General features: G+C 45.3%; 1 protein-coding gene across 2 annotated transcripts in view; it reads left to right on the top strand.

Moving 5' to 3' along the window:
• Positions 1–7441: 7441 nt before the first annotated feature.
• LOC127921858 (tektin-3-like) overlaps positions 7442–11870 on the top strand; it is a 14066-nt gene continuing 9637 nt past the window's right edge. For both annotated transcript variants that reach the window (XM_052505439.1, XM_052505438.1), the window contains exons 1-2: positions 7442–7496; positions 10342–11870. The exon at positions 10342–11870 is cut by the window's right edge and continues 82 nt beyond it. In XM_052505439.1, the coding sequence (XP_052361399.1) occupies positions 11392–11870 (479 nt within the window). In that variant the 5' untranslated portion in view covers positions 7442–7496; positions 10342–11391. The remainder of the gene's footprint in view (positions 7497–10341) is intronic.

Raw genomic sequence — 11870 nt, 5'->3', positions numbered from 1 at the left:
TAATGATGATGGTGGTGGTGGTGGTAATGATGATGGTAGTTGTAGTAGTAGTGATATGGGTGGTAATGGTAATGATAACAGTTTAGTGGTGGTGGTGGTGGTAATGGTGAAAGTGGTTGTAGTAGTAGTGGTATGGGTGGTAATGGTAATGATAACAGTTTAGTGGTGGTGGTGGTGGTAATGGTGAAAGTGGTTGTAGTAGTAGTGGTATGGGTGGTAATGGTAATGATAACAGTTTAGTGGTGGTGGTGGTGGTGGTGGTGGTGGTGGTGGTGGTGGTGGTGGTGGTGGTGGTGGTGGTGGTGGTGGTGGTGATGGTGGTGGTGGTGGTGGTGGTGGTGGTGGTAGTAGTAATGATGATGGTGGTGGTGGTGGTGGTGGTGGTGGTGGTGGTGGTGGTGGTGGTGGTGGTGGTGGTGGTGGTGGTAGTAGTAATGATGATGGTGGTGGTGGTAGTAATGATGATGGTGGTGGTGGTGGTGGTGGTGGTGGTGGTGGTGGTAGTAGTAATGATGATGGTGGTGGTGGTGGTGGTGGTGGTAATGATGATGGTGGTGGTGGTGGCAGTAGTAATGATGATGGTGGTGGTGGTGGTAGTAGTAATGATGATGGTGGTGGTGGTGGTGGTGGTGGTGGTGGTGGTGGTGGTAGTAGTAATGATGATGGTGGTGGTGGTGGTGGTGGTGGTGGTGGTGGTGGTGGTGGTAATGATGATGGTGGTGGTGGTGGTGGTGGTGGTGGTGGTGGTGGTGGTGGTGGTAATGATGATGGTGGTGGTGGTAATGATGATGGTGGTGGTGGTGGTGGTGGTGGTGGTGGTGGTGGTGGTAATGATGATGGTGGTGGTGGTGGTGGTGGTGGTGGTGGTAATGATGATGGTGGTAGTGGTAATGATGAAGGTGGTTGTAGTAGTAGTGGTATGGATGGTAATGGTAATGATAACAGTTTAGTGATGGTGGTGGTGGTGGTGGTATGGGTGGTAATGATGAAGGTGGTGGTGGTAATGATGATGGTGGTAGTAGTAATGATGATGGTGGTGGTGGTAATGATGATGGTAGTTGTAGTAGTAGTGGTATGGATGGTAATGGTAATGATAACAGTTTAGTGATGGTGGTGGTAGTAGTAATGATGATGGTGGTGGTGGTAATGATGATGGTAGTGGTGGTAATGATGATGGTGGTGGTGGTAATGATGAAGGTGGTGGTAGTGGTAATGATGATGGTAGTTGTAGTAGTAGTGGTATGGATGGTAATGGTAATGATAACAGTTTAGTGATGGTGGTGGTAGTAGTAATGATGATGGTGGTGGTGGTAATGATGATGGTAGTGGTAGTAGTAATGATGATGGTAGTTGTAGTAGTAGTGGTATGGATGGTAATGGTAATGATAACAGTTTACTGATGGTGGTGGTAGTGGTAATGATGATGGTGGTGGTGGTAATGATGATGGTGGTAGTAGTAGTAGTGGTATGGATGGTAATGGTAATGATAACAGTTTAGTGATGGTGGTGGTAATGATGATGGTGGTTGTAGTAGTAGTGGTATGGATGGTAATGGTAATGATAACAGTTTAGTGATGGTGGTGGTAGTAGTAGTGGTAATGATGATGGTGGTTGTAGTAGTAGTGGTATGGATGGTAATGGTAATGATGATGGTGGTGGTGGTAATGATGAAGGTGGTTGTAGTAGTAGTGGTATGGATGGTAATGGTAATGATAACAGTTTAGTGATGGTGGTGGTAGTAATGATGATGGTGGTGGTGGTAATGATGATGGTGGTTGTAGTGGTGGTAATGATGATGGTGGTTGTAGTAGTAGTGGTATGGATGGTAATGGTAATGATAACAGTTTAGTGATGGTGGTGGTAGTAGTAATGATGATGGTGGTTGTAGTAGTAATGATGATGGTGGTAGTAGTAGTAGTGGTATGGATGGTAATGGTAATGATAACAGTTTAGTGATGGTGGTGGTAATGATGATGGTGGTTGTAGTAGTAGTGGTATGGATGGTAATGGTAATGATAACAGTTTAGTGATGGTAGTGGTGGTAATGATGATGGTGGTTGTAGTAGTAATGATGAAGGTAGTGGTGGTAATGATGATGGTGGTGGTGGTAATGATGATGGTGGTGGTAGTAGTAATGATGATGGTAGTTGTAGTAGTAATGGTATGGATGGTAATGGTAATGATAACAGTTTAGTGATGGTGGTGGTGGTGGTGGTGGTAATGATGATGGTGGTGGTGGTAATGATGATGGTGGTGGTAGTAATGATGATGGTGGTTGTAGTAGTAATGATGATGGTAGTTGTAGTAGTAGTGGTATGGATGGTAATGGTAATGATAACAGTTTAGTGGTGGTGGTGGTAGTAGTATTGATGATGGTGGTGGTGGTAGTGGTAATGATGAAGGTGGTTGTAGTAGTAGTGGTATGGATGGTAATGGTAATGATAACAGTTTAGTGATGGTGGTAGTAGTAATGATGATGGTAGTTGTAGTAGTAATGATGATGGTAGTTGTAGTAGTAATGATGATGGTAGTTGTAGTAGTAATGATGATGGTAGTAGTGGTAATGATGATGGTGTTGTTAGTAGTAATGATGATGGTAGTTGTAGTAGTAATGGTATGGGTGGTAATGATGATGGTGTTGTTAGTAGTAATGATGATGGTAGTTGTAGTAGTAGTGGTATGGTGTGGTAATGATGATGGTGTTGTTAGTAGTAATGATGATGGTAGTTGTAGTAGTAATGATGATGGTGGTTGTAGTAGTTGTGGTATGGATGGTAATGATAATAATAACAGTTTAGTGATGATGGTGGTAGTGGTGGTGGTGGTGGTGGTGGTAATGATGATGGTGGTAGTGGTAATGATGATGGTGGTGGTGGTGGTGGTGGTGGTGGTAATGATGATGGTGGTAGTGGCAATGATGATGTGGTGGTGGTGGTGGTAATGATGATGGTGGTGGTGGTAATGATGGTGGTGGTTGTAGTAGTAGTGGTATGGGTGGTAATGATGATGGTGGTGGTGGTAATGATGATGGTAGTGGTGGTAATGATGATGGTGGTTGTAGTAGTAGTGGTATGGATGGTAATGATAATAATAACAGTTTATGATGGTGGTGGTGGTAATGATGATGGTGGTGGTGGTAATGATGATGGTGGTGGTGGTAATGATGATGGTGGTGGTGGTAATGATGATGGTAGTTGTAGTAGTAGTGGTATGGATGGTAATGATAATAATAACAGTTAGTGATGGTGGTGGTGGTGGTAATGATGATGGTGGTGGTGGTAATGATGATGGTAGTGGTGGTAATGATGATGGTGGTGGTGGTAGTAATGATGATGGTAGTGGTGGTAATGATGATGGTAGTTGTAGTAGTAGTGGTATGGATGGTAATGATAATAATAACAGTTTAGTGATGGTGGTGGTGGTGGTAATGATGATGGTGGTGGTGGTAATGATGATGGTAGTGGTGGTAATGATGATGGTGGTGGTGGTGGTAGTGGTAATGATGATGGTAGTGGTGGTAATGATGATGGTGGTGGTGGTGGTAGTGGTAATGATGATGGTGGTTGTAGTAGTAATGATGATGGTGGTGGTGGTAATGATGATGGTAGTGGTGGTAATGATGATGGTGGTGGTGGTGGTAGTGGTAATGATGAAGGTGGTTGTAGTAGTAATGATGATGGTGGTGGTAGTAGTAATGATGATGGTAGTTGTAGTAGTAGTGGTATGGATGGTAATGGTAATGATAACAGTTTAGTGGTGGTGGTAGTAGTAGTGGTATGGATGGTAATGGTAATGATAACAGTTTAGTGATGGTGGTGGTAATGATGATGGTGGTTGTAGTAGTAATGATGAAGGTAGTTGTAGTAGTAATGATGATGGTGGTGGTAGTAGTAATGATGATGGTGGTGGTGGTGGTGGTAATGATGATGGTGGTGGTGGTAATGATGCTGGTAGTTGTAGTAGTAGTGGTATGGGTGGTAATGATGATGGTAGTGGTGGTAATGATGAAGGTGGTGGTAGTAGTAATGATCATGGTAGTTGTAGTAGTTGTGGTATGGATGGTAATGGTAATGATAACAGTTTAGTGATGGTGGTGGTGGTAATGATGAAGGTGGTGGTAGTAGTAATGATGATGGTAGTTGTAGTAGTTGTGGTATGGATGGTAATGGTAATGATAACAGTTTAGTGATGGTGGTGGTGGTAATGATGAAGGTGGTGGTAGTAGTAATGATGATGGTAGTTGTAGTAGTTGTGGTATGGATGGTAATGGTAATGATAACAGTTTAGTGATGGTGGTGGTGGTAATGATGAAGGTGGTTGTAGTAGTTGTGGTATGGGTGGTAATGATGATGGTAGTGGTGGTAATGATGAAGGTGGTGGTAGTAGTAATGATGATGGTAGTTGTAGTAGTTGTGGTATGGATGGTAATGGTAATGATAACAGTTTAGTGATGGTGGTGGTGGTAATGATGAAGGTGGTTGTAGTAGTTGTGGTATGGATGGTAATGATGATGGTAGTGGTGGTAATGATGATGGTAGTTGTAGTAGTAGTGGTATGGATGGTAATGGTAATGATAACAGTTTAGTGATGGTGGTGGTGGTAATGATGATGGTGGTGGTGGTAGTAATGATGATGGTAGTGGTGGTGGTAGTAATGATGATGGTGGTGGTGGTAGTAATGATGATGGTGGTGGTGGTGGTAGTAATGATGATGATGGTGGTGGTGGTAGTAATCATGATGGTGGTGGTGGTGGTGGTGGTGGTGGTGGTGGTGGTGGTGGTGGTAATGATGATGGTAGTGGTGGTGGTGGTAATGATGATGGTGGTGGTGGTGGTAATGATGATGGTAGTGGTGGTGGTGGTGGTGGTGGTGGTGGTAATGATGATGGTGGTGGTAGTAGTAATGATGAAGGTGGTTGTAGTAGTTGTGGTATGGATGGTAATGATGATGGTAGTTGTAGTAGTTGTGGTATGGATGGTAATGGTAATGATAACAGTTTGGTGATGGTGGTGGTAGTAGTAATGGTATGGGTGGTAATGATGATGGTGTTGTTAGTAGTAATGATGATGGTAGTTGTAGTAGTTGTGGTATGGATGGTAATGGTAATTATAACAGTTTAGTGGTGGTGGTGGTGGTGGTGGTGGTGGTGGTGGTGGTGGTGGTGGTAGTAATGATGATGGTGGTGGTGGTGGTAGTAATGATGATGATGGTGGTGGTGGTAGTAATCATGATGGTGGTGGTGGTGGTGGTGGTGGTGGTGGTGGTGGTGGTGGTAATGATGATGGTAGTGGTGGTGGTGGTAGTAATGATGATGGTGGTGGTGGTAGTAATGATGATGGTGGTGGTGGTAGTAATGATGATGGTGGTGGTGGTGGTAGTAATGATGATGATGGTGGTGGTGGTAGTAATGATGATGGTGGTGGTGGTAGTAATGATGATGGTGGTGGTGGTAGTAATGATGATGGTGGTGGTGGTGGTAGTAATGATGATGGTGGTGGTGGTAGTAATGATGATGGTGGTGGTGGTAGTAATGATGATGGTGGTGGTGGTAGTAATGATGATGGTGGTGGTGGTGGTAGTAATCATGATGGTGGTGGTGGTGGTGGTGGTGGTGGTGGTGGTGGTGGTGGTGGTAATGATGATGGTAGTGGTGGTGGTGGTAATGATGATGGTGGTGGTGGTGGTAATGATGATGATGGTGGTGGTGGTAGTAATGATGATGATGGTGGTGGTGGTAGTAATGATGATGATGGTGGTGGTGGTGGTGGTGGTGGTGGTAGTAATGATGATGATGGTGGTGGTGGTGGTGGTAGTAATCATGATGGTGGTGGTGGTGGTGGTGGTGGTGGTGGTGGTGGTAGTAATGATGATGATGGTGGTGGTGGTAGTAATGATGATGATGGTGGTGGTGGTAGTAATGATGATGGTGGTGGTGGTGGTGGTGGTGGTGGTGGTGGTGGTGGTGGTGGTAATGATGATGGTAGTGGTGGTGGTGGTAATGATGATGGTGGTGGTGGTGGTAATGATGATGATGGTGGTGGTGGTAGTAATGATGATGATGGTGGTGGTGGTAGTAATGATGATGATGGTGGTGGTGGTAGTAATCATGATGGTGGTGGTGGTGGTGGTGGTGGTGGTGGTGGTAATGATGATGGTAGTGGTGGTGGTGGTAATGATGATGGTAGTGGTGGTGGTGGTAGTAATCATGATGGTGGTGGTGGTGGTGGTGGTGGTGGTGGTGGTGGTAGTAATGATGATGATGGTGGTGGTGGTAGTAATGATGATGATGGTGGTGGTGGTAGTAATCATGATGGTGGTGGTGGTGGTGGTGGTGGTGGTGGTGGTGGTGGTGGTAATGATGATGGTAGTGGTGGTGGTGGTAATGATGATGGTGGTGGTGGTGGTAATGATGATGATGGTGGTGGTGGTAGTAATGATGATGATGGTGGTGGTGGTAGTAATGATGATGATGGTGGTGGTGGTAGTAATCATGATGGTGGTGGTGGTGGTGGTGGTGGTGGTGGTGGTGGTGGTGGTAATGATGATGGTAGTGGTGGTGGTGGTAATGATGATGGTGGTGGTGGTGGTAATGATGATGGTAGTGGTGGTGGTGGTGGTGGTGGTGGTGGTAATGATGATGGTGGTGGTAGTAGTAATGATGATGGTAGTTGTAGTAGTTGTGGTATGGATGGTAATGGTAATGATAACAGTTTGGTGATGGTGGTGGTGGTGGTAATGATGATGGTGTTGTTAGTAGTAATGATGATGGTAGTTGTAGTAGTTGTGGTATGGATGGTAATGGTAATGATAACAGTTTGGTGGTGGTGGTGGTGGTGGTAATGATGATGGTGTTGTTAGTAGTAATGATGATGGTAGTTGTAGTAGTTGTGGTATGGATGGTAATGGTAATTATAACAGTTTAGTGGTGGTGGTGGTGGTGGTAATGATGGTGGTGGTGGTGGTGGTGGTGGGAGTAGTAATGATGATGGTGGTGGTAATGATGATGGTGGTGGTGGTAATGATGATGGTAGTGGTGGTAATGATGATGGTGGTGGTGGTAATGATGATGGTGGTGGTGGTAATGATGATTGTGGTGGTGGTAATGATGATGGTGGTGGTGGTAATGATGATGGTAGTGGTGGTAATGATGATGGTGGTGGTGGTGGTAATGATGATGGTGGTAGTGGTAATGATGATGGTGGTGATGGTAATGATGATGGTGGTGGTGGTAATGATGATGGTGGTTGTAGTAGTAGTGGTATGGATGGTAATGGTAATGATAACAGTTTAGTGATGGTGGTGGTGGTGGTAGTAGTAATGATGATGGTGGTGGTAGTAGTAATGATGATGGTAGTGGTGGTGATGGTGGTGGTGGTGGTGGTGATGATGGTGGTGGTGGTGGTAATGATGATGGTGTTTGTAGTGGTGGTAATGATGAAGGTGGTTGTAGTAGTAGTGGTATGGATGGTAATGGTAATGATAACAGTTTAGTGATGGTGGTGGTGGTGGTAGTAGTAATGATGATGGTGGTGGTAGTAGTAATGATGATGGTGGTAGTAGTAATGATGATGGTAGTGGTGGTGATGGTGGTGGTGGTGGTGGTGATGATGGTGGTGGTGGTAGTAGTAATGATGATGGTAGTGGTGGTAATGATGATGGTGGTGGTGGTGATGGTGGTGGTGGTGGTGGTGATGATGGTGGTGGTGGTAGTAGTAATGATGATGGTGGTGGTAGTAGTAATGATGATGGTGGTAGTAGTAATGATGATGGTAGTGGTGGTGATGGTGGTGGTGGTGGTAGTAGTAATGATGATGGTGGTAGTAGTAATGATGATGGTAGTGGTGGTGATGGTGGTGGTGGTGGTGGTGATGATGGTGGTGGTGGTAGTAGTAATGATGATGGTAGTGGTGGTAATGATGATGGTGGTGGTGGTGATGGTGGTGGTGGTGGTGGTGATGATGGTGGTGGTGGTGGTAATGATGATGGTAGTGGTGGTAATGATGATGGTAGTGGTGGTAATGATGATGGTAGTGGTGGTAATGATGATTGTGGTGGGAGTAGTAATGATGATGGTGGTGGTGGTGATGGTGGTGGTGGTAATGATGATGGTGGTGGTGGTGGTGGTAATGATGATGGTAGTGGTGGTAATGATGATGGTGGTGGTGGTAATGATGATGGTGGTGGTGGTGATGGTGGTGGTGGTGGTGGTGGTAGTAATGATGATGGTAGTGGTGGTAATGATGATGGTAGTGGTGGTAATGATGATGGTAGTGGTGGTGATGATGATTGTGGTGGGAGTAGTAATGATGATGGTGGTGGTGGTGATGGTGGTGGTGGTAATGATGATGGTGGTGGTGGTGGTGGTGGTGGTGGTGGTAGTAGTAATGATGATGGTGGTGGTGGTGGTGGTGGTGGTGGTGGTGGTGGTGGTAATGATGATGGTGGTGGTGGTGGTGGTGGTGGTGGTGGTGGTGATGATGGTGGTGGTGGTGGTGGTGGTGGTGGTGGTGGTGGTAGTAATGATGATGGTGGTGGTGGTGGTGGTGGTGGTGGTGGTGGTGGTGGTGGTGGTGGTGGTGGTGGTGGTGATGGCATGGTGGTGGTGGTGGTGGTGGTGGTGGTGGTGGTGGTGGTGGTGGTGGTGATGGTGATGATGGTGGTGGTGGTAATGATGATGGTGGTGGTGGTGGCAGTAGTAATGATGATGGTGATGATGGTAATGATGATGGTGGTGGTGGTAATGATGATGGTGGTGGTGGTGAGTAGTGGTGGATGGTAATGATGGTGGTGGTGGTAATGATGATGGTGGTGGTGGTAATGATGATGGTGGTGGTAGTAGTAGTGGTATGGGTGGTGGTGATGGTGGTGGTGGTAATGATGATGGTGGTGGTATGGTGGTGGTGGTGTGTGGTGGTGGTAATGGTGGTGGTGGTAGTAGTAATGATGATGGTGGTGGTGGTGGATGGTGGTGGTGATGTGGTGGTGGTGGTAATGATGATGGTGGTTGTGAGTAGTTGTGGTATGGGTAATGATGATGGTAAATGATACCAGTGGTTGGCGGTGATGGTGGGTGGTAATGATGATGGTGGTTGGTAGTAGTTGTGGTGGGATGGTAATGGTAATGGATAACAGTAATGATGATGGTGGTGGTGGTGAATGTGATGGTAGGTGGTAATGATGATGGTGGTGGTGGTAATGATGGTGGTGGTGGTAATGTAGTAGTGGCATGGATGGTGGTGGTGGTAGTGATGTGGTGGTGGTGGTAATGATGATGGTGGTAGTGGTGGTATGGGTGGTGGTAGGTAGTAATGATGATGGTGGTGGTGTTGTGTTGTGGTATGGATGGTAATGGTAATGATACAACAGGTTTAGTGATGGTGAGGTGGTGGTAATGATGATGGTGGTGGTGGTGATGGTGGTAGTAGTAAATGATGAGTGGTGATGGTGATGTGGTGGTAGTAGTTGTGGTGGTGGATGGTGGTAATGATAACAGTTTAGTGATAGTGGTATGGATGGTGGTAATGATGATGGTGGTGGTGGTAGTGGGTATGGATGGTGGTAATGATAACAGTTTGAGTGGTAGTGTGGTATGGATGGTAATGGTAATGATAATGGTGGTGGTGGTAAATGATGATGGTGGTGGTAATGATGATGGTAGTTGATGATGGTAGTTGTAGTAGTGGTATGGATGGTAATGGTAATGATAACAGTTTAGTGATGGTGGTGGTAATGATGAAGGTGGTTGTAGTAGTAGTGGTATGGATGGTAATGGTGATAACAGTTTAGTGGGTGGTGGTGGTGGTAATGATGATGGTGGTGGTTGTAATGATGATGTAGTGGTATGGATGGTAATGGTAATGATAACAGTTTAGTGATGGTGGTGGTGGTGGTAATGATGATGGTGTGGTAGTAGTAATGATGATGGTGGTTGTAGTGGTGGATGGTAATGGTAATGATAACAGTTTAGTGATGGTGGTGGTAGTAATGATGATGATGTATGGATGGTGGTGATAACAGTTTAATTGGTGGTGGTAATGATGAATGGTGGTAGTTGTAGTAGTTGTGGTATGGATGGTAATGGTAATGATAACAGTTTAGTGATGGTGGTGGTGGTGGTAATGATGATGGTGGTAGTGGCAATGATGATGGTGGTTGTAGTAGTAGTGGTATGGATGGTAATGGTAATGATAACAGTTTAGTGGTGGTGGTGGTAGTAATGATGATGGTGGTGGTGGTAATTATGATGGTAGTTGTAGTAGTAGTGGTATGGATGGTAATGGTAATGATAACAGTTTAGTGGTGGTGGTAATGATGAAGGTGGTGGTGGTGGTAATGATGAAGGTGGTGGTGGTAATGATGATGGTGGTGGTGGTAATGATGATGGTGGTTGTAGTAGTAGTGGTATGGATGGTAATGGTAATGATAACAGTTTAGTGATGGTGGTAGTAGTAATGATGATGGTGGTGGTGGTAATTATGATGGTAGTTGTAGTAGTAGTGGTATGGATGGTAATGGTAATGATAACAGTTTAGTGATGGTGGTGGTGGTGGTAATGATGATGGTGGTGATGGTAATTATGATGGTAGTTGTAGTAGTAGTGGTATGGATGGTAATGGTAATGATAACAGTTTAGTGGTGGTGGTGGTGGTAATGATGATGGTGGTGGTGGTAATGATGATGGTGGTGGTGGTAATGATGATGGTAGTTGTAGTAGTAGTGGTATGGATGGTAATGATGATGGTAGTGGTGGTAATGATGATGGTGGTGGTAGTAGTAGTGGTATGGATGGTAATGGTAATGATAACAGTTTAGTGATGGTGGTGGTAGTAATGATGAAGGTGGTGGTAGTACTGATATAAAGGAGAAGATGACCGTTATTTAGTTTTAAGTTAGTTATAGTTTCATTTAGTAATGATGATGGTGGTTGTAGTACTGATATAAAGGAGAAGATGACCGTTATTTAGTTATAAGTCAGTTATAGTTTCATTTTTCCATGTTTAGATTATTATATTTATAACATTTCTACTATTGACTGTTACCATTTTATTTTTTGTTATTTAATTGTTGTATTATTATGTACTACCATGTTATATTGTTATTTGTTTATTGTTTATAATTGTATTACAATGTTATATTTGTTGTTGCTTTGGCAACATTGAAACAATGTCTTTTCACGCCAATAAAGCAGCTAGAATTTGAAAGTCAATCCTAAATTCTATAATTGGTTTTCTACGGGCCTCCGGCAGTTCTGTCGCGATGTCACAATGTCCCCGTCATAAACCAGGAGTCATCGGGTTCTAAAACAACGGTGTTCGGGGCTCAAGGCTGTCTGTCACCACGAGCGGCCGGACAGCAGGTCGCACCCGTGTTCGCTCAGGATCTCCTGCACCGATGGAAGTCTACGGATCCTTGCGACCTTGTTCCTCTGGATTCTTACCGAGCCTGACCACCATGAGAGACAGCTACAAGGGCTTCAGTGCCACGCAGCTTCAGCCACAGCAAGTCAGCTTCGACCTAACGGGAAGCGGGAAGTCCAAACCCAGGCTTGTCTCTGTTCAGCGGAAATACACGGAGCCGTACGAGACCCATTGGGGAGGGGAACAGCTCATTAGGATGCCGCCTCTCAAACCGAACCCGGTGGCCATGTGTCAGATCACCCGGGAAGATTGGCTGCGCGCCAACAACGTAAACTTCCGGCGCTTGGAGAGCAGCAGGCGGCATGCGGAAAGCTTCTGGCGCGAGACCTCCCGATTGATCCAGAGTAAAGAGCAGCTTACGCGACGAACGCAGTCTGACAGCTCCCGGTGGATCGGTGAACGGATAACGGAAATCTCGTTCTGGCGGAGCGAGCTGGGGTTCGAGCTCGAGCA

The sequence above is a fragment of the Oncorhynchus keta genome, unplaced genomic scaffold (assembly GCF_023373465.1).
Source record: "Oncorhynchus keta strain PuntledgeMale-10-30-2019 unplaced genomic scaffold, Oket_V2 Un_contig_2383_pilon_pilon, whole genome shotgun sequence".
Lineage (NCBI taxonomy): Eukaryota > Metazoa > Chordata > Actinopteri > Salmoniformes > Salmonidae > Oncorhynchus > Oncorhynchus keta.
The sequence above is the reverse complement of the archived record's forward strand: the minus strand, read 5'-3'. Positions and strand labels throughout refer to the sequence as shown.